The sequence below is a fragment of the Argopecten irradians genome, chromosome 15, assembly GCF_041381155.1.
Source record: "Argopecten irradians isolate NY chromosome 15, Ai_NY, whole genome shotgun sequence".
NCBI lineage: Eukaryota > Metazoa > Mollusca > Bivalvia > Pectinida > Pectinidae > Argopecten > Argopecten irradians.
The window spans coordinates 34,259,256-34,282,820 of NC_091148.1; the positions used below are offsets into that span (position 1 = coordinate 34,259,256).

The following is a 23,565-nucleotide window of genomic DNA, read 5'->3' on the forward strand; positions in this document are numbered from 1 at the left end:
TTTTCTTTGCTGGAAGGTATTGATTGTGACGTCATGTATTTACGAGCGTAACGTCATACTTTTTCTGAGAAAACGACGTTAATTGCACACACAAAATTATGACGTCACAATGGATACATGTACCCACCCACAGCGGAGCAACTCTGTAATATGCAAAGACGGAATAGGAAATCATGATAGAAGTTAAGGTTTATAAACTTAGAATGTTCTTTAACATGCGTAATTCTTTCCTATAACGAATTTTACGTTAAGTTCCATAAGTTAAGGAGACGTTATAGCCGGGACTAGGGCCTCGCGTGTGTTTTATGTCTTACCAGTATATGATTTTATATCTTGTTTAACTTCCTATTAACAGCAAAGATCATTGATGAACATGGACTTAGAAATGACAGAATGTCATTGTATGTTGAGATAAAACAAAAAATAAAAACAAAAAAAAACAACGTCCACCATCAGTGACTACCTCGCAATTGTCACATTGGAACTTTGACCTCGCAATCCAGAGGTGTAATTCTATTGTTAGCATATATTGACACGTTGACCAAGACACATTACGAATATACCACAGCCTCCCAAAACATAGATAATCCACAAACACACACACACCACTTTGTTTACATTTGAGACCATCCTAAATGGACATGCATATTAGAAGACGTACTCTGCCAACGTTAACGAATCAGCCATAGTGCCCCGTTACGTGTAATCAGCCATAGCGGCCCTTTACGTGTAATCAGCCATAGTGGTCCGTGACGTGTAATCAGCCATAGTGGTCCGTGACGTGTAATCAGCCATAGTGACCCGTGACGTGTAATCAGCCACTGTGACCCGTGACGTGTAATCAGCCATAGTGGTCCGTGACGTGTAATCAGCCATAGTGACCCGTGACGTGTAATCAGCCATAGTGACCCGTGACGTGTAATCAGCCATAGTGGTCCGTGACGTGTAATCAGCCATAGTGGTCCGTGACGTGTAATCAGCCATAGTGGTCCGTGACGTGTAATCAGCCACTGTGACCCGTGACGTGTAATCAGCCATAGTGGTCCGTGACGTGTAATCAGCCATAGTGACCCGTGACGTGTAATCAGCCATAGTGGTCCGTGACGTGTAATCAGCCATAGTGGCCCGTGACGTGTAATCAGCCATAGTGACCCGTGACGTGTAATCAGCCACTGTGACCCGTGACGTGTAATCAGCCACTGTGACCCGTGACGTGTAATCAGCCATAGTGGTCCGTGACGTGTAATCAGCCATAGTGGTCCGTGACGTGTAATCAGCCATAGTGGTCCGTGACGTGTAATCAGCCATAGTGGTCCGTGACGTGTAATCAGCCATAGTGACCCGTGACGTGTAATCAGCCATAGTGACCCGTGACGTGTAATCAGCCATAGTGGTCCGTGACGTGTAATCAGCCATAGTGACCCGTGACGTGTAATCAGCCATAGTGGTCCGTGACGTGTAATCAGCCACTGTGACCCGTGACGTGTAATCAGCCATAGTGACCCGTGACGTGTAATCAGCCATAGTGACCCGTGACGTGTAATCAGCCATAGTGGTCCGTGACGTGTAATCAGCCATAGTGGTCCGTGACGTGTAATCAGCCATAGTGGTCCGTGACGTGTAATCAGCCACTGTGACCCGTGACGTGTAATCAGCCATAGTGACCCGTGACGTGTAATCAGCCATAGTGGTCCGTGACGTGTAATCAGCCATAGTGGTCCGTGACGTGTAATCAGCCATAGTGGTCCGTGACGTGTAATCAGCCATAGTGGCCCGTGACGTGTAATCAGCCATAGTGGCCCGTGACGTGTAATCAGCCACTGTGACCCGTGACGTGTAATCAGCCATAGTGACCCGTGACGTGTAATCAGCCATAGTGGCCCGTGACGTGTAATCAGCCACTGTGACCTGTGACGTGTAATCAGCCATAGTGACCCGTGACGTGTAATCAGCCATAGTGGCCCGTGACGTGTAATCAGCCATAGTGACCCGTGACGTGTAATCAGCCATAGTGGCCCGTGACGTGTAATCAGCCACTGTGACCTGTGACGTGTTAATCAGCCATAGTGGTCCGTGACGTGTAATCAGCCATAGTGACCCGTGACGTGTAATCAGCCATAGTGGTCCGTGACGTGTAATCAGCCATAGTGGTCCGTGACGTGTAATCAGCCATAGTGGTCCGTGACGTGTAATCAGCCATAGTGACCCGTGACGTGTAATCAGCCATAGTGGCCCGTGACGTGTAATCAGCCATAGTGACCCGTGACGTGTAATCAGCCATAGTGGCCCGTGACGTGTAATCAGCCACTGTGACCTGTGACGTGTAATCAGCCATAGTGGTCCGTGACGTGTAATCAGCCATAGTGACCCGTGACGTGTAATCAGCCATAGTGGTCCGTGACGTGTAATCAGCCATAGTGGTCCGTGACGTGTAATCAGCACCGTGACCCGTGACGTGTAATCAGCCATAGTGGCCCGTGACGTGTAATCAGCCACTGTGACCTGTGACGTGTAATCAGCCATAGTGGTCCGTGACGTGTAATCAGCCATAGTGACCCGTGACGTGTAATCAGCCATAGTGGCCCGTGACGTGTAATCAGCCATAGTGACCCGTGACGTGTAATCAGCCATTGTGGTCCGTGACGTGTAATCAGCCATAGTGACCCGTGACGTGTAATCAGCCATAGTGGTCCGTGACGTGTAATCAGCCATAGTGGCCCGTGACGTGTAATCAGCCATAGTGGCCCGTGACGTGTAATCAGCCACTGTGACCTGTGACGTGTAATCAGCCATAGTGACCCGTGACGTGTAATCAGCCATAGTGGTCCGTGACGTGTAATCAGCCATAGTGGTCCGTGACGTGTAATCAGCCATAGTGGTCCGTGACGTGTAATCAGCCACCACTGTGACCCGTGACGTGTAATCAGCCATTGTGGTCCGTGACGTGTAATCAGCCATAGTGGCCCGTGACGTGTAATCAGCCAAAGTGGCCCGTGACGTGTAATCAGCCAAAGTGGTCCGTGACGTGTAATCAGCCATAGTGGCCCGTGACGTGTAATCAGCCATAGTGGCCCGTGACGTGTAATCAGCCATAGTGGTCCGTGACGTGTAATCAGCCATAGTGACCCGTGACGTGTAATCAGCCACTGTGACCCGTGACGTGTAATCAGCCACTGTGACCCGTGACGTGTAATCAGCCATAGTGACCCGTGACGTGTAATCAGCCATAGTGGTCCGTGACGTGTAATCAGCCACTGTGACCCGTGACGTGTAATCAGCCATAGTGGTCCGTGACGTGTAATCAGCCATAGTGGTCCATGACGTGTATTATTATGTGAACTGAGACATATAAACATGGTCTTACACTGTGCGTTTAGCGCCATTTTGACGTTGTTTGGTTTGTGTATTTATGCCATTGTCTGCCTGTGTGTTGGATATCGATTTATAAACAGCTTCTGAGTTCTGGTCGTTTGTCATCGAACGCTGATTTCTCGGGGAGTATTTTAAATGGAAACTCGTATAACGTTATTGATGTAAAAATGCAAAAACACAAATATTTCCAAGCTTGAAAGTCTTGCGTCTTAGAATATCAATTAATGATTAAATCTATTGGAATTCTGGTATAAATTACATAACATTCCTGTTATGACGATGTTATATACAGTATCTCTATAGAATGTCTGTGTATTATAGATTATCAAGGATTTCCCCGAGGTTTCTCTACGTGTCCTAACTTTCCAATTCAATCTAATAAAGTCCTCTCCGTGGTCTACTTTAAGGCTATGATCGTATGTACTACTGGTATTTTACTTCATGGGAACATGTTCTCCATCGATCCACTGTCTTCCAATTTTGTCTGTAGATATTCCATCCTATAGCGACGATACCGCATGGTGTTGGACCGTCAGTGCACACAGGTCACTCGGGAAGCTACACTGATTTCTGTTTTCATAGATAAAACTGCATGTTTATACATTAACAATGCAGACACTTCCGATGTTTCGCCATTGATAAAGGTTTGGCAGACTAAAACGCACGTGTTAATCACGCCCATGTAGATCACTACACTCCATATAGCGCATGTCCCACGGGCTTAGAGGAGGACCACAAAAACAAAACAATAATTTATTGTCTTATTAAGTTTTTATTTCTATTTAAAGATTTAAATTTATTTATTCAATCCAGTTTTCAGCAAATTATCGATTTTTGTTTATACAATGTTGGCATTGTTACCCCAAAAGTCCTGCCAGTAGATGTAAAATATCAAAAGCATTTGAAAAGGAAGGCACGCAGTCTGTCTGTAAACTGGCCACCTGACACAGCGTTAAAACGACATCTGAGGAGCATGCGAAACGTTAACGCACATCAATGTACGAAAACAGACGATCCGACAGACAAAACTGACATTCAACACAAAATGAACACGTGCTTATGGAAAATTTAAACATTACAACATGTGCAACGTAAAAAAACGAGGCCGTCTGCGAAATTGAAATAAAACGTTCTTACGTCAAATATACCTACTCATTGGCATATCAGTTAGCGCAAGGCTACACGTCAGACAGTCAAACTAAAGAGCTTTTGTTCTAATTTCAAGTTTTTAATCGAAACTATGGCTTAATGACCTCCGTCTCTAAGTCGCGCACGGAGAACGGCACGTACCTAGTCAAAATCAAACGCTCGAGCCACCATGGAGATTGCCAATGTCGTCTACGTGTTTGTTGAAGTGTGTATACTCCGGTGGCCTGCTCATGACGTCATCAGAAAGAAGAAACTGTTGAAATGAATTAGAATGACGGGTAAAAACTGTGAGATTTCCTCTACAGGATCAGATCTGGGGAACCCACAAATCTTGTTAGGACGAATCGGATTCGCTAGAGGATAACGCTGATTCGTACGAAACTATGCCTATATCAGATAAAACCAGCTCCTTCCAAGTCGCGAGACTCATTGAATTAAACTAACCTGGTAACATTAAGACAGCGTTAGTTTCAAGCATTATACCGACCTTGCTCATATCACTTTTAATCATGGACATAAAATCGTTACATTTCCCCATGAATTCTTTAATAAAATAATATTAGATTTGTATTTAAGTCCGCGTGATGAACAGCGTAGTTGTTATTTTGTTACAAACCGGTACATTAATTTGAGGAGAGTTATCAATAAATGTTTTGTGAAGGGAGAAGGCGAATCTCACATCTGTTTTTGTTCATTGATCTGTATCGTATTTCCCACGTTACCAAATGATTTCTGCTGTAAAACAATAATGGCCGGCCCTCTCTAAGGAACGCATAACAACCAGGGGAGCATTTTCACGGAAGCACGTAATTTTCGTTCGAGAGTACACAGTTAACTGGAAAATATGGATGAATCTGATGACAGTATGTGGTTACTAGAAGTCCAGTTACCAAATTAGTTTGTTTTTGTTTGGGTTTATGTCCATGCAATATTGTGGAATAAAAGGACAGTTTTTGATAATTGCAGCATATTGGAGCTCTCATCGAAAACGTATCTTGGAATCTCCGATACGTTAACCATATGGCCATAGCGAATTCGTCCCATCCTTATGCCAAATTTTCAAAATATACAAGGAGAGTAAAATATTTTATGTACCCATTCACTTTTTGTAAGACTGAATAAATTTGAACAAGTTTAGAGAACGAAGTTGTAAAGTCGTACGGGCTTGAAGATCTTAGCCCCACAGTGTAAACGTTAAAGCCGAGGGCTTTAGAGAACTTCAAGCTGGCAATACAATACATATCATGTAGTTTAGACGGACAGAAATGAACACAGGCCTACATGTACTTAATGCTGTCTGTGACCAACCTTAAGGGATTATCCTGCTTTAAGTAAAACAAATCTTGAACTAAACGCCGAACCCAGGGACACCTCGTGCACTACATTAGACATTATGCAGTTTACATATATTTATATCAATGGCGATAACTTCTCATTTGAGGTTTGTAACAGTTTATAAGTCTTCATTCACTCCACGCCCAGCCTACGTAGCACTCTACATAATATAGTGTCATCCAATGTAGATACCATTAGATCGGTACACTTAGAACAAAGCCGTTGAAGGTCAAATTTCACCGGATGATCAATTCGTGGAAAGACCAAGTTTGGCGCATTTTTTTACTAAATCTGTACGCGGAGTTGGCCACGTTGTCCTGGGCTTGACGGCGTGGGAACGCTTACATTTAACGCTAAATAAAGGTCGTCTTGTTAAACATGGCGGATGGTGATCACGGTCGGTGATTTTGGCTTTGATTGTCTGTCTGCTGTCAGTGATTCTATATATTTCACACAATTACGTAATCCATTCGCGTGTATGAATACATTTCAGGGGTTCACGACAGGGTTATCATTGCATCGCGATTCATTCATGTGTTTATAAAAAAAGCAATAGAGTGATGAGATGACTTTTAAACAAGATCATATATATCTTCCAGGGTTGCAATTCTGCACATACTTCACAAAATCAGACGAATAAATACGATATTCTATGTCGGTGCGCATCCACATTAATACTCCAACCATTCAGTTTACAGTGAGTGGCAAATCAATTGATTAAATGCAATAATTCATAAACCTACTGACGCAATGTGTTTCCCATTATAATGTTCGAATTTAGTAGATTATAATCGAGTTATTTAATATCAATGGAAATAAATCTCCCGTGGGGAGCCCCTGATGTGCGTGACGGAGCGGAACCCGTACCAGTACGATGCGACATGTGCAAGTCAAAAACAAGAGGAATTAAGTAATTACCCAATACATAATGAAATGGGAGTGAAACCCATGCTAAATTGGCATAGCAATGCATACACCTTTATAGATATTTGTATGTATATTTATTTCTGTCGACAAGTACCGCTACACGCAACACAGCTATTGATAATGTATATATTGTCGATGTGCAAAAGCGCCATGGAAAATGTCATACCATACAGCGGCACATTGAACACGTAATTGCAATATGAATTTATGTAGATAATAAGTCTGTGTGGCTGAGACGCTTGTAGAGTCGGAACAGTTTGTCGCTGTTTCGGGGCCTGATGGGACCTCGCTACACATCAGCGCTTACGGTACGCTTGTATCCAATGTGTGTGTTTCTGGGAGTGTCAAAACATTCCGGTGATTGTGTATCCGTATTGATTTTTATTTACTGTGTGAAATAACTGGGAAATGTGTTGGCTTCATTCGTGCTTAGCTTTCAATTGTTTTAAGTCATGCGTGTCCTTCCAACGATGGTACGAATTCGCCAATTTCTTTGTTGCCTTTTGATATGCATAATTTTTGTTGTCTTGCAATGCTTGAATAAAATCAGCGGCATTCGTAAAATATATTTATAATGTTTCCATAATGTATTGAATATTTGTTTCTTTTATTCCAGATCATGATATAATTCAAGAAGTCGTATGGATTTACAAAACCAAAATGGGAAAGCGGAAGAAAGCCGGATTTCCATGATTCGTTCTTTGTTTACACCGAACACACCCCAACTTTGTGATAACAGACTATATCATTATGATGTCAAGACTTCCAAACTGCGGCCATCAGTTCCGGTTTCCAAACACTTAAAACGCTTGTGACGTTTCTGTTAAATGCATTACACTGTGATATAGATTCAAACGCCAGTATGAACATGATTATTCCTTTCGGTTATACAAAAGGATAATTATTTGTGTTTTGATCATTTTGTGTGAGAAAATATTTGAGGAAATTTATTCGGAGGTTTTAACTGTAAAAGAATCAAAATGACTATGAACAATCTTGATGCCGATAACCGCGTCATTTTAAATGTGGGCGGTATTCGACACGAGACCTACAAAGCCACCCTTAAGAAAATTCCTGCCACCCGTTTGTCCAGGCTGACCGAAGCGCTGGCTAACTACGACCCCGTGTTGAACGAGTACTTCTTCGACCGACACCCGGGCGTGTTTGCTCAAATCCTGAACTACTACCGCTCGGGGAAACTGCACTATCCAACCGACGTGTGCGGTCCTCTATTTGAGGAGGAACTAGAATTCTGGGGCCTGGATTCTAACCAGGTGGAGCCCTGTTGTTGGATGACGTATACGTCACATCGAGACACTCAGGATGTGTTAGGGATCCTGGACAGGTTAGATCTGGACACAGATAAACCTACAGAAGAGGATATAATGAAGAAGTTTGGATGGGAGGAGGAATATCGAGCAGGGGAACTCAACTGTTGGCAGAGGATTCAGCCGAAAATCTGGGCACTCTTCGACGAACCTTACTCGTCTTCTTCAGCAAAGGTACTATTGTTATTAGATTTCAGCTCCAATATCTATATCTACAATTGTACATACCCCATATAAATAAGCTTCCCCGGGCTTCAGGTACAATCTGCCATCACTGACCATAGGCTTAGTGGTATAAGCACAAATGATGTATCATTCTCGAAGGGCTTTGCGGTAGTACCTGAACTAGGTATTAAAAAACATTTTGAAATTTCTTTTTTTTGTTTTGATGAATTGGGTTGTTTTGCTACAGATATCCCACTCGCTATGTTAAAGTTAAATGCACTTGTTAAATATAAACATTCGCTGAAGTAGTTGTAGCTTGGTAATTATTTCAATAAAAAAAATAAAATATCTTAAGCAACAATCTTAAGATCTCTCGTATATATATTCTCTATGCAATAAGACTCAACTGTCATCCTAACTGTCTAAACGGTCGCCTGGCCAAAAAGGTTATAGTATACTTTGTATCGTTGATTTGTTTGCTGATTCTAACAGAATAATCTAGGGTTGTTTTAGGGTTGATGACTATTTCGAGTGTTACTTATTTGTTCAACTAAATTTTATCGAGGCTTAATCGCAATTTTGAATTTTATTAAGTTTTTTGGTATCCAAAACTTCGATCCCTCTCGACGATTCTGATCATAGCAAGTTGCATATACTCAATGGACACAATGAGGTGATAATCGTAGTTTGAATTTTATCTCAACCAAGTATATGACTGTCTTCTAATCACTTACGGTCCGAGATAGATTAGGATAACGAGGTAAGATAACATTCGTGGTTCTATGAATCTTTTACGAAGTCACAAGTATTTCTTAATAGGAAGATTAAGTCTCTTTGTTAAGAAGTGAGCTCTATAAGCAGTAATACGAACTCGTTCATTTGTTTTCAGTGTAACAATTACCTCTATTCATTTACTTCTATTAGCATTATTAGCTGTATTACAAAAATGTTCTGAAAACTCAAGTGTGGACACAAGGTCTCCTTATTAGCAATCTTGATTTCTTTCCATGTAAAATAATATCTAGATCAGAGTCAGTCGTGTAAAGTGTACATTTCCCCCTTCTTCCTTTACGTCCAGTTTTCTTTTCACGACACCTTTCGATCATAACAGAATAATTTCTTTCTGTCAGTAACATTTTATGAAGTTAGAACATGTTTATAATATAAAAGTAAATGAATATTCCTAGCCGATTGTGATATTTGTAAGCTATTTATAAACCATATCTGATAAATATCTGCGAATAACACTTAAGAATTTCAGATTTAGATTATAGAAATAGGAACATAGATGAGAGAAGCATGTTTACTACATTGTCAGGGATACAATCAGTTTATACGTCAGACAATTTATAGTGATAAGGTTGCTACGGTTTCTGGCATTACAATGGTGAGGCGGATATCGTAGCATTAACAAAGTTTTCTTTCAGGTCTTGTCGCCAGCTTTGATGAATGTTACAATTATATGTACTATATAGACTTACATTTCCTTAATTTTCGGACCTCATGTTACTGTGTCTTATGACACGTGTCACTAGTTTATGTTAATTAATAATTAATTTTCACTCAGGAGTTTAATGTCATGTAAATTATCGGAATATATGTGATTACGTGTAATTCCCAGATTACTAGTTAACGAAACGTTCCAGAAGTTTTTAAAGAGTTGTAATATGTTATATCGTTCGTAAAATAACAGTCGTTTATGATTGATAGGATACTTGGATAGCCCTGTAGGAAGATGTGCTGAAATACGTTAGTTAAATTGTATTTTACATTTTGATAAAAGATTATACCATTTCTTCATTAATATTTTTATCAATATTGGGAAAGTAAAAAAAAACGTTTTTACACAATAATGGAATCAATTAAGTATTTTCTGTTTATTTTGTTCGTTGATTTGTTTTATTTTTATTTTCCCTTTTATTTTGATAAATTGTTCTTTATTATATCGCCTACATGTTAAATCTAAGTTAATTAACATATAATGTAATGATCGGCATAATAACAGCCATACATACGTAACATAACAGTGGACATTACACAAACATAAATATTACATAAAACCAACTCTTCTAGAACGGCACAATAATACATATATCTGTGCTAGATATAACTCACACCTCACAAAATATAAACAAAATCTTCCTTAACAGACCATCCCTGACTTCAAATCCACCAAGCTTCTGCCATTTTGGCTTCCTTATCCAATTCACGACATATCTGAAACACGCAGAGGGTATTCCGAACGTCCGTTGGGACTGGCTACCTCGCGTGTAATTGAATTTGATCCAGATCTAACTTAGATCACGAGTAGTAGTCACGGCTAGGGACTACCTAGGGCTGTATCCTCATTGTCCTCACCATCTCCTTTTATGGAAGTCTCTTCTGCCAACTCAATGTCAAGGTCACTAAAATGTTGTTTTTTACTTGTGGTTATTCCAAACTCTATTAAATCACACACGTTATCCTGGGTCTGACAGCATTATATGTTTCTATTCTTCGCATTCTGATAAATGTCATTTTTAACGACAGACTAGCTTTTTGTAACAGACAAACTAACAGTTACTGTACCCAAATTATTTCAATAATATACTCCTTTTATAAGGTAATTTTAGTAACAAGCAAGAAAATAACAATTCAATGTATGAAGCGTCTCATGACGTCATCATTTCGGTGGTAAACTTTTGATGACGTTGTAAGTTTTGTCAGAAAAATGTCTGAAGTGCATGTTAAACCATCCATTTTTGTATGTTTATCAAGCTCCCGATTTTGTTGTGAGTTGAATATCGTAAAGTTACTGGCCATACCCCACTGTCTCTATTCGTAACACCTCTAGGTATTACGTTTTCATCCGTTCGGGTTACAGTAAACCTAGTTGCCATCTTTATGACGTCACTTGTGGTAGAGTTTTATAAGATGAGAGGCATTATATTTTCAGTTTTATCTCATTCACCTTTTAGTGACGTCACATATCTAAAGCTTACACATGTTATATGTGTAAATACTTCACCCCAGAACCAATTCTGAAGTAGAGTTACCTCACCCTTAGTTCTATAGGAGACTTAGTAACATGGATTCGCATTGGTTGGGTGCCTGATTCTATAGGAGACTTAGTAACATGGATTCCCATTGGTTGGGTTCCTGAATGGATGTCTGGCGTGCTATCTGAATGTGTGCGTTAAACCATAAAGTGTCTGAATAAATGTTTTTCAATGTATGATTGCATGTCTGGAATATATAGTTTGAATAGGATTCCCTTACATCAAGTGTCTTATACATATTGACTTTTGTAGGTGTTCTGAATATCGTAAAGCGTGTTGGATATGGTGTCTGAATGAATGTCGTTTACATGGTGTGTGAATTGATACGTTCTGATATATGTTCATGAATCAGTGATATGTCAGGAGAAGGGATTCTCGCACATTGTTTCTGATTAGTTGCCTTATACTTTAACATTATGGAAGTTTCTGATGCAAAAGAAAACTTATTTTTTCTTTTATTTTTTTAGTTTGTTCCTTGTTTTTAACCTTTTTTATTGAAATCAAATGGAAACTTTTTTTTATCATTTAACTGTTTTTATAACTTTTTAGCTATTTTACCTCTTCTTACCATTGCTGATTGATTGGACACCAGATATCCCTGTAATGGTATAACGTAGTAAGATTGGGCGTCAGATATCCCTGTAATGGTATTGCGTAGTGAGGTACCCAGTTTCTCTCATCCAATAGGTGAACATATTCTACATCCCGACCCACTCAAACACTCACTTCACGCAACATCAAATGAAACCACTCATGGATGCCCACTTTAATAACTGATGCATGTACAGGCAAGGGAAATTCATCTTCCATTCGCCACATTTTCTGTGCATTACAACCTTAACAAAAAGGTTATATTGAACAGAAATCTCAGCATCATTATTACCTAAACCACACGGACAATGCACAACATTCACTTCAATAGGTATTCACATAACAAACGTTTCATAAAACTATCATTTTTAACTTTTAAAAACAAAACAATAAAAATGAAAATAAAATTGAAAGATCAAGTTGAATAATCCTACTAATACCGCAGTAACTAGTCATTTTGTTTGGTTTCTTTTTTTATTGCCCCAAATAATAGTAACTTAGTTTTAAATATTATGAAAAAATATACCTCCAGTTTAGATGGATCTTTCTGACCTTGCTAGTTCTGTTAGATCTTGGTATAAAATGTTAACACTAGCCAATACAACAGTCGCTTGGATAATCCATTATTCTATATTAATTAATGAATACCTCGTACGTCAGGTGTGATGGCCTCTCAGAATACATGTGCTTTACATGTGCTTTATCTATAACCGTGGTACGTGGTCGTGTTGCTTTACAGATTTGTGTTATAATGGCGACAGAGTGGTGACGTTTTGTGTTTTTAACGTGATCGTAAGTTTGTTACAGAAATGTTTAAAATTGAAGATGGGAAGGGGAATAACGGGGCGGGATATCCAAGGGATAGTGGAGTGTTCGGATATGATAAAGTGTCCTATACCTGGTGTTTGAGGATTCAAAAGTAGCTGTGCAAATAACTAGATTGGATATAATTAATGTTATTTTGTGCTAACCATAATGATTATTGCTATAGTGACTAGCTATTACTTTGTATTAGGGTTATCAATATACATCAAATGTTACCGAAAAGGTTACCGTAGGGGTATCGGTATAGGCAATAGATGGGAACAGTAAATTTTCGTAACTAGGTTGAGTGTTGAGATATTGTTGGACAAGGTCAAAGGTTATTAAAGATTCAAAGTAAATTCTTACACCAGAATAAATATTTCTTCAAGTAAATGATATGTTCTTCATTTTTTTATTAAAAAATATTTGTAGTTTTTTGTAAGCATAAAATACAGCGTGTGTTGCCATTAAAATGAAATTATGGTTTCTGAATAGAAATATTGTGATTTTTGGTAGTGATTATTGAAATTAGATCATATTTTGGGGGTTATATGGTACTAAAGTGTTATAAGCAATTTTTTTTTAAAGTTTTATCTTATTTACTATACATAGGTCACAAAAGACTCGAAAGTGTTATTCCTATCCCTATTCCTAGTTTTTGACCTACTATTTTTGCATATAACAAGGAATTATCTCCCTTGCGAGCAGGTATCTATTGTGACGTCATTGCTTTGTGAGCACAAATTAACATCGTTTTCTCCAATCTTTCCCAGGGTGCATTGCGGTCCTCACAATGTCATCGTTGACAGAGGTGAATGTGGGGACCACAATAAACCCTGGGAAAGATTGCGTTTTCTCTGGAAAAATTGACGTTTCGCTCACAAATAGGTGGCGTTACAATTAATACCTACCCCAAGGACAGAAACAACTCTGTAATATACAAATGCAGAATACGCTTTAAGTATACATCATCTGTTATTCTAGATCTAGGGTTTGTTCAGTAGAAGACTGAATTCTATCATGTCGTTATTATTATATATTTTGACAATATCACCCTAGCTTAGATTTATAGGTCCCAATAATACATACCTTGACATTTTTCATTGATGAAACATAAAATTGATTGATCAGCGAACACAGATCTCGTCTTGTCTACCCCATATGCTGCAATATATGACAATGTTACGTAACTTAACGCCTATTTAGGTAGTCTAACATTATTTCTGTGTCATTTTAGAGCTAATGCTTAAGCCTTTCCATCAAATAATATATTTACCTAATTAACTGCTTCTTCCTGTAACTCCTTAAATAATGCAAGAACGACAATTCTATTTAGCTTTGTATTGTTCCATTGAGCCTGTATCTTGTAATATTTCATTAAAAATCTTTTAACAAACAGAAATCTAAAATATCTCATGATACAATAACACGCCCTGGAAGCTGTTTGATCTGATATGTTTTTTTCAGTTCATTTTTGTTTTGTTATTTTATTTACTTTAAGTCGATTTTGTTTGCTAAAACACAAAGTCATATAACCTTACGTTGTCTCAAAATTCTTGATTATTTTATTTCATATTAAGTTTTAAATATTGAGTTCACAATTCTGTGTGAAAATGATAAATGATTTATATGATATTATCAATATATCTTTATTTAAATTGTAAAACTGTTTTGTTTATTTATGTTATGCGTTACGTGTCTTGGGTGAGCTGGTGGGCGTGGCTATGTGCATGGTCACCTAAAATAGGCGTGGCTATATGCTTGGTCACGTGATATAGACGTGCTTGTGGGCGTGGTTTATAATTAGCGGCCATGTAGATAATGTTCGCTGTCTATCTTGCTATTACATTCACTCGTGTAGAAGGTAAGTTAACCAATCTTAATTCAGCGTGTCTCGTCTGTAGTTTTCGATATTTTTCTCCACAAATGGTCATAACTTATTATATATTTATATATATATATATATTTGACCCACCTCTACAATGTCCGGTACCAATGCGTATGCTTCATGCAGCCTCACGAATGTCGATTCGCTTTTTCGCTTTGTTTTACATATGTTTTTATGTACTCTTAGAAACAAAAGACTAAGAGCTTTACGACACATCAGTGATGTGCGATGAACCCTTCAATATCCCGAAAGTCACTCATTTCTCGCAAATCTTCTGGAAATACTCGTCGCGGATGACGTTTTCATCAAGGTTTATGCTTTCCGCGTTAATATATCAAAACCTTAACAAATAAGTCATCATTTTTAAAATACCGGCGTTACACCGTCTAACAAAAAGATATGCGCAAGACATTTTCTGCAACTAGTATGACCCATCGCGATTTTAGTATATGTCAAATAACGTCGTTATAATTTGTCGTGTTGAGAGATAAACGTTGGTGAGGATGCGCGCGGTGCACGTGTAGCAGACATTGTTATGGATGGCTGACCACCCGTAGACTGTAGGCTAGGTAGAGTGTTGTTCTCCTCTTTAGTTGTTTGTGTTTTGTTTCTGATTTTTGTTTATTGCTTCCCGCAGCCTTTAGTTAGTAATCCCAAATCACCCTCCATAGTTATAAGTTTATTGTTGTATTAAAATAACAAACAAAAACCCCAAACAAATTGTTAGACTAGAACCGGTGAACTTAGACTAAACTTCAATATATATATTATATCCATGTTATAATGCATTCACACTGTAGACTAGAATTCGTGTTGTAAATTTATACAATGTTTGATCTATAACATAACAATAACCTTGACATGATATAAAGTTGATAACATGTGTAAGATTTAAGATGTTACTATAGCAATGTTGTATAGTCTTCTAATCTGTGTATATTGCCACCCTGTTTCTGAACACACACAAATTGTCTAAACTCTCAACACACATACTTCTAGTGCGATAGTTAGCAACTGTGATCTGTATTTTTATTCGTAATTTAGCGATTTGCCTCTAAATTTGTTAGATCGTTACGTCATTATTTTGTGTGAGAAAAAAAAGCGGAAAATGACTACGTTTCTCTCATAAATAAACAAATGACGAAGATACAAACTTAAACTTGCTCACAAAATCAAATAAACATTTGTCATGCACCAATTCGTCAACTTCTTCATACACGTCGCTTAGCTACTCGACAAAAATAAATGATTGGATTATTTGTCATACAAACAGGTTAATAATGAAAACGTGAGGATGTTTTACTATGCAGGTTACACAAACAGCATATTTTAGAATTTTGAAGTTATTCCATGATATGGTAAATACCTGGGAACTTTTCATTTCAGCGCAATCAAAAAAGTATCTTACTTGTACTTAAACATTGAAATGTTTACCATAATTTAGTAAACTATATGTAAAAAGAATTACAATGAATAGCTTAATCCTCCCTATCTAAAACTCCTTGATCATTTTATTAACAAACACGTGGTTTTATACTGTATGTGGTACTCCACATTTAGTGTAGTAAATATGCTGCCTTTGCGAGTCCATCTTGTCTTGTCCATTCTAGGTTCAGTAGATGAGAGTGTATTTAGCCGAAACAAAGAAGGTGGATTTGAGCAAGCAGTTTTGGGGATGCTTTTTTACATTCTGGATATCTCAATTCCAAACTGTTGAGTTTGTCACAGTAGTTGTTCTCATAGTTAAAAGGGTGCCTGCTACCAGTACCCAAACAGATATAGTACCAAGGGAGTTGGTAGGGTTAACGTAACAGCTACCAGTACCCAGACAGATATAGTATCTAGGGAGTTGGTAGGATTGACGTAACAGCTAGTACCCAGACAGATATAGTATCTAGAGAGTTGGTAGCATTAATATAACAGCTACCAGTATCCAGACAGATATAGTATCTAGGGAGTTGGTATGATTAATATAACAGCTACCAGTATCCAGACAGATATAGTATCTAGGGAGTTGGTAGGATTAACGTAACAGCTCTCAGTACCCAGACAGATATAGTATCTAGGGAGTTGGTAGGAATAACGTAACAGCTACCAGCACCCAGACAGATATAGTATCTAGGAAGTTGGTAGGATTGACGTAACAGCTAGTACCCAGACAGATATAGTATCTAGAGAATTGGTAGCATTAATATAACAGCTACCAGCATCCAGACAGATAAAGTATCTAGGGAGTTGGTAGGATTAACGTAGCAGCTCTCAGTACCCAGACAGATATAGTATCTAGGGAGTTGGTAGGAATAACGTAACAGCTACCAGCACCCAGACAGATATAGTATCTAAGGTGTTGGTAGGATTAACGTAACAGATACCAGTACCCAGACAGATAAAGTATATAGGGAGTTTGTAGGATTAACGTAACAGCTAAGGTCATTTGAGGACGACATTCCATGTATGGAACATGTTCATGTGTAAATGTTTGTTTTATGAGACTAATTTCTTGTTGTGCCTCCTTGTATAAAAGCGAAGTCTTGCCCTTTTTAAAGTGCTGTTTCACTGAAGCATGCCACCAAAGTCACCAAGCAACACACCCGTCCCAGTCATATTATACTAACAGCGGTGAACCAGTCGTCACACTCCCTTTATGCTGGGCGCTAAGCAGAAGTTGGAGCTACCACTTTTATAGACTTTGGTGTGTCTCGGCCAGGGGCCAGAATCCAGAGGTTTTTTTTTACTTAACATAGTTGCTCCATGACCTTGATCCAAATAGTACAATGGTGATTCCACTTTGATCTTGTAAGTGTTTGGTCAATATCAACTCATGCGTTTAAAAAAGAGTAACTCTTGGATTCGATCAAATTGACATCTCCAATACGTTCATAAATCAATTAATAAGTTATTCAAAATATGAAGTATTGTCATTTCATATAAAAGGTACAGTGAATATACAACTGTAATTAAGTTATGATGTTCGCTGCATACGTGGTTCTAAATGGAAATTGATTGTCCGTGTCACTATAATTGGGCCTATGAATTATCCATTCGGTCGATATATTGATATAATGTCCTGTAAGTAGTATGATGTCAATGATAGCGATAGGGAACAGGATATGTGCTGTAACAAAACCAGCCATAGAAGATAAGGTATGAACCATTTCTTCATATTCTACATCCTCGTAAAAAGATCATAAATATTGATAAAAGTGTTCAGTATCTCAAGGTAATGTATTTAATAAATCATACGTTATTAATTATAAATCCATTTAGGATTCATGTTTTGAAAAAGAATCTCTTATTATTAGGAAATGAAATGCATTGTGGAGAAACAGTTTGCAATTTGATAAAAACTTTGGTACTGTTTCAAAGAATAAATTCATGAGCAGTGATGGCTCATTATTTAAGCACCAATCCTTAGAGATACATGTAGATGCAATGTTCATCGGTTTTTTTCCAAACCAGAATACCTTCAAATCCCAAATGAAAACCGATACTTTCGATATCTATCATTTAAAACGATAATCTATATATACGTGCATTTAGTTATCATGACCAGCTATTAAACTAGTAAACAAACAACACAAAAACAAAAATAACAGTTAGGGTTATGAGTTAGGTTATACACAATGGTAGACTGTTAGTGGTACTTAAATTATGTTATGTTGTCAATATCGAAATCATTTCTTGAAAAAGAAACATTTTTACAATTTCTTTATTCGATAATTTCTATTTTTCCTCTCTCCCCAACATTGACTGTTGTGTATAAACGTTTATTTACAGTTGAGCGGTGTTAATTGTGTTGATTGTCTTAATTGTGTTAGTTGACGGTGTATTGTCATTTTGAATACCTTACTAGCTTTCCCCGTGAGAGTGCACGAAGCCTGAATCGGTTAATGTCAATGGCTGATGATTTCCTGATGTATTGGCTGGTGTTTACATCTTATTACTACATTTTATATTTTGTCTATTTGAATTACATATTGTATACATGTTTTAGATAGGTATTTAATAGAGTTTATTGTATAAGAATTACATATTGTAAACATGTTTTAGATAGGTATTTAACAGAGTTTATAATACAAGAAGTACGTTCACAGCCTATTTCCTTTTTAAATTGTTGTGTGATTGTAGTATCGTGTTCAAAGCTTACACAAGCACAATTTTGCACATCAATTTACTCGCATACATACTTGATTGGGGCCTATTCCACAGCTTTTATATACTTTTTACTCGAGAGGGGCCTACTACGTACACATCTGTTGGACAGCTTATACTTGAGAGGGGCCTACCTCACATGTCTTGTACATAAGTGTACACGTTATACTCTAGTGGGGCATAGTCTACATGTGCTTTCTATACGTTATACTCGACTGGGGCCTACTCCACATCACTTTCATGAACGTTATACTCGACTGGGGCTTACTCCACATCTCTTTCATGAACGTTATACTCGAGTGGGGCCTACTCCACATCTCTTTTACTTTATACTCGACTGGGGCCTAAGTCCACATCTCTTTCATGAACGTTATACTCGAGTGGGGCCTACTCCACATCTCTTTTACGTTATACTCGACTGGGGCCTACTCCACATCTCTTTCATGAACGTTATACTCGAGTGGGGCCTACTCCACATCTCTTTCATAAACGTTATACTCGAATGGGCCTACTCCACATCTCTTTCATGAACGTTATACTCGAGTGGGGTCTTCCATCATAAATCTTTAACGTCATAACCAAGTGAGACCTGCTCTAGATCTTACAATGCCAAAACCTCAAACTAGTTACGTTATACTATGGTAAAATAAAACGTAATTATATAATACTGCCAACAAAACGTATTTAACGCTCATTTTAATGAGGATACGATTCATGAAGGCTATAACAAGTATTCTCTTTGTAGATACGATTCATGAAGGCTATAACAAGTATTCTCTTTGTAGATACGATTCATGAAGGCTATAACAAGTATTCTCTTTGTAGATACGATTCATGAAGGCTATTACAAGTATTCTCTTTGTAGATACGATTCATGAAGGCTATAACAAGTATTCTCTTTGTAGATACGATTCATGAAGGCTATAACAAGTATTCTCTTTGTAGATACGATTCATGAAGGTTATAACAAGTATTCTCTTTGTAGATACGATTCATGAAGGCTACAACAAGTATTCTCTTTGTAGATACGATTCATGAAGGCTACAACAAGTATTCTCTTTGTAGATACGATTCATGAAGGCTACAACAAGTATTCTCTTTGTAGATACGATTCATGAAGGCTACAACAAGTATTCTCTTTGTAGATACGATTCATTAAGGCTATTACAAGTATTCTCTTTGTAGATACGATTCATGAAGGCTATAACAAGTATTCTCTTTGTAGATACGATTCATGAAGGTTATAACAAGTATTCTCTTTGTAGATACGATTCATGAAGGCTACAACAAGTATTCTCTTTGTAGATACGATTCATGAAGGCTACAACAAGTATTCTCTTTGTAGATACGATTCATGAAGGCTACAACAAGTATTCTCTTTGTAGATACGATTCATTAAGGCTATAACAAGTATTCTCTTTGTAGATACGATTCATGAAGGCTATAACAAGTATTCTCTTTGTAGATACGATTCATTAAGGCTATAACAAGTATTCTCTTTGTAGATACGATTCATGAAGGCTATAACAAGTATTCTCTTTGTAGATACGATTCATGAAGGCTATAACAAGTGTTCTCTTTGTAGATATTTAAACGTTTTATGCTCCTACACTACTACCGTATTAGATCGAATGTTTCTACGTGGCTTCCATAGCTGTTGTTTGTACCGTTAATATAGCATCTCTTCTGATCGGAAAATCAATATCATGATTCTGTGTGGCGACAGGGACAGTCTTAAAGAAACTAGAACCTACAAAACAACCAGGACCGTCTCCACCAGTAAATATATAGACAGAACCTACACAACCAGGACCGTCCCCATCAGTAAATATATAGACAGAACCTCCACAACCAGGACCTTCCCCACCAGTAAATATATAGACAGAACCTACACAACAACCAGGACCGTCCCCATCAGTAAATATATAGACAGAACCTACACAACAACCAGGACCGTCCCCACCAGTAAATATATAGACAGGACCTACACAACAACCAGGACCGTCCCCATCAGTAAATATATAGACAGAACCTACACAACAACCAGGACCGTCTCCACCAGTAAATATATAGACAGGACCTACAGAACAACCAGGACCGTTCCCACCAGTAAATATATAGACAGAACCTACATAACAACCAGGACCGTCCCTACCAGTAAATATATAGACAGAACCTACACAACAACCAGGACCGTCCCCACCAGTAAATATATAGACAGAACCTACACAACAACCAGGACCGTCCCCACCAGTAAATATATAGACAGGTCCTACACAACAACCAGGACCGTCCCCACCAGTAAATATATAGACAGGACCTACACAACAACCAGGACCGTCTCCATCAGTAAATATATAGACAGGACCTACACAACAACCAGGACCGTCCCCACCAGTAAATATATAGACAGGACCTACACAACAACCAGGACCGTCTCCACCAGTAAATATATAGACAGAACCTACACAACAACCAGGACCGTCTCCACCAGTAAATATATAGACAGGACCTACACAACAACCAGGACCGTCTCCACCAGTAAATATATAGACAGGACCTACACAACAACCAGGACCGTCCCCACCAGTAAATATATAGACAGGACCTACACAACAACCAGGACCGTCCCCACCAGTAAATATATAGACAGGACCTACACAACAACCAGGACCGTCCCCACCAGTAAATATATAGACAGGATCTACACGACAACCAGGACCGTCCCCACCAGTAAATATATAGACAGAACCTACACAACAACCAGGACCGTCCCCACCAGTAAATATATAGACAGAACCTACACAACAACCAGGACCGTCGCCACCAGTAAATATATAGACAGGACCTACACAACAACCAGGACCGTCTCCACCAGTAAATATATAGATAGAACCTACACAACAACCAGGACCGTCCCCACCAGTAAATATATAGACAGGACCTACACAACAACCAGGACCGTCCCCACCAGTAAATATATAGACAGAACCTACACAACAACCAGGACCGTCCCCACCAGTAAATATATAGACAGAACCTACACAACAACCAGGACCGTCGCCACCAGTAAATATATAGACAGGACCTACACAACAACCAGGACCGTCTCCACCAGTAAATATATAGATAGAACCTACACAACAACCAGGACCGTCCCCACCAGTAAATATATAGACAGGACCTACAGAACAACCAGGACCGTCCCCACCAGTAAATATATAGACAGGACCTACACAACAACCAGGACCGTCCCCACCAGTAAATATATAGACAGAACCTACACAACAACCAGGACCGTCTCCACCAGTAAATATATAGACAGAACATACACAACAACCAGGACCGTCCCCACCAGTACATATATAGACAGAAAACACAACAACCAGGACCGTCCCCACCAGTAAATGTATAGACAGGACCTACAGAACAACCAGGACCGTCCCCACCAGTAAATATATAGACAGGACCTACACAACAACCAGGACCGTCTCCACCAGTAAATATATAGACAGAACCTACACAACAACCAGGACCGTCCCCACCAGTAAATATATAGACAGAACCTACACAACAACCAGGACCGTCCCCACCAGTAAATATATAGACAGAACCTACACAACAACCAGGACCGTCCCCACCAGTAAATATATAGACAGGACCTACACAACAACCAGGACCGTCCCCACCAGTAAATATATAGACAGGACCTACACAACAACCAGGACCGTCCCCACCAGTAAATATATAGACAGGACCTACACAACAACCAGGACCGTCCCCACCAGTAAATATATAGACAGAACCTACACAACAACCAGGACCGTCTCCACCAGTAAATATATAGACAGAACCTACACAACAACCAGGACCGTCCCCACCAGTAAATATATAGACAGGACCTACACAACAACCAGGACCGTCCCCACCAGTAAATATATAGACAGGACCTACACAACAACCAGGACCGTCTCCACCAGTAAATATATAGACAGAACCTACACAACAACCAGGACCGTCTCCACCAGTAAATATATAGACAGAACCTACACAACAACCAGGACCGTCCCCACCAGTAAATATATAGACAGAACCTACACAACAACCAGGACCGTCTCCACCAGTAAATATATAGACAGAACCTACACAACAACCAGGACCGTCTCCACCAGTAAATATATAGACAGAACCTACACAACAACCAGGACCGTCCCCACCAGTAAAATATATAGACAGAACCTACACAACAACCAGGACCGTCCCCACCAGTAAATATATAGACAGAACCTACACAACAACCAGGACCGTCTCCACCAGTAAATATATAGACAGAACCTACACAACAACCAGGACCGTCCCCACCAGTAAAATATATAGACAGAACATACACAACAACCAGGACCGTCCCCACCAGTAAATATATAGACAGAACCTACACAACAACCAGGACCGTCCCCACCAGTAAATATATAGACAGGACCTACACAACAACCAGGACCGTCCCCACCAGTAAATATATAGACAGAACCTACACAACAACCAGGACCTTCCCCACAAGTAAATATATAGACAGGACCTACACAACAACCAGGACCGTCTCCACCAGTAAATATATAGACAGAATCTACACAACAACCAGGACCGTCCCCACCAGTAAATATATAGACAGAATCTACACAACAACCAGGACCGTCTCCACCAGTAAATATATAGACAGGACCTACAGAACAACCAGGACCGTCCCCACCAGTAAATATATAGACAGAACCTACACAACAACCAGGACCGTCCCCACCAGTAAATATATAGACAGAAT

General features: G+C 39.0%; 3 protein-coding genes across 9 annotated transcripts in view; 1 reads left to right on the plus strand and 2 right to left on the minus strand.

The window, feature by feature from the left end:
- The window catches only part of LOC138309507 (potassium voltage-gated channel protein Shaw-like), a 153,725-nt gene that overhangs the window by 94,383 nt on the left and 35,777 nt on the right, over nucleotides 1–23,565 (plus strand). For all 7 annotated transcript variants that reach the window (XM_069250722.1, XM_069250727.1, XM_069250725.1 and 4 more), the window contains one exon: nucleotides 7,400–8,285. In XM_069250722.1, the coding sequence (XP_069106823.1) occupies nucleotides 7,764–8,285 (522 nt within the window). In that variant the 5' untranslated portion in view covers nucleotides 7,400–7,763. The remainder of the gene's footprint in view (nucleotides 1–7,399; nucleotides 8,286–23,565) is intronic.
- Nucleotides 724–2,010, minus strand: LOC138308805 (serine-rich adhesin for platelets-like). The gene has a single exon (XM_069249813.1). The coding sequence runs from the start codon at nucleotides 2,008–2,010 to the stop codon at nucleotides 724–726; it is 1,287 nt and encodes a 428-aa protein (XP_069105914.1).
- On the minus strand, nucleotides 2,054–3,309 carry LOC138308806 (serine-rich adhesin for platelets-like). The gene is made up of 2 exons (XM_069249814.1): nucleotides 2,443–3,309; nucleotides 2,054–2,314 (listed from the first exon to the last, which is right to left on the minus strand). The coding sequence occupies exons 1-2, from the start codon at nucleotides 3,307–3,309 to the stop codon at nucleotides 2,054–2,056; spliced, it is 1,128 nt and encodes a 375-aa protein (XP_069105915.1).

Bases quoted from the DNA above. Each gene is read 5' to 3' on its own strand.
- LOC138308805 (XM_069249813.1), bottom strand. From the start codon at position 2,010: ATGGCTGATTACACGTCACGGGTCACTATGGCTGATTACACGTCACGG.
- LOC138308806 (XM_069249814.1), bottom strand. From the start codon at position 3,309: ATGGCTGATTACACGTCACGGACCACTATGGCTGATTACACGTCACGG. The intron at 2,315-2,442 runs GTGCTGATTACA...TACACGTCACAG, and splicing joins ATTACACGTCACGGGTCACG to GTCACAGTGGCTGATTACAC.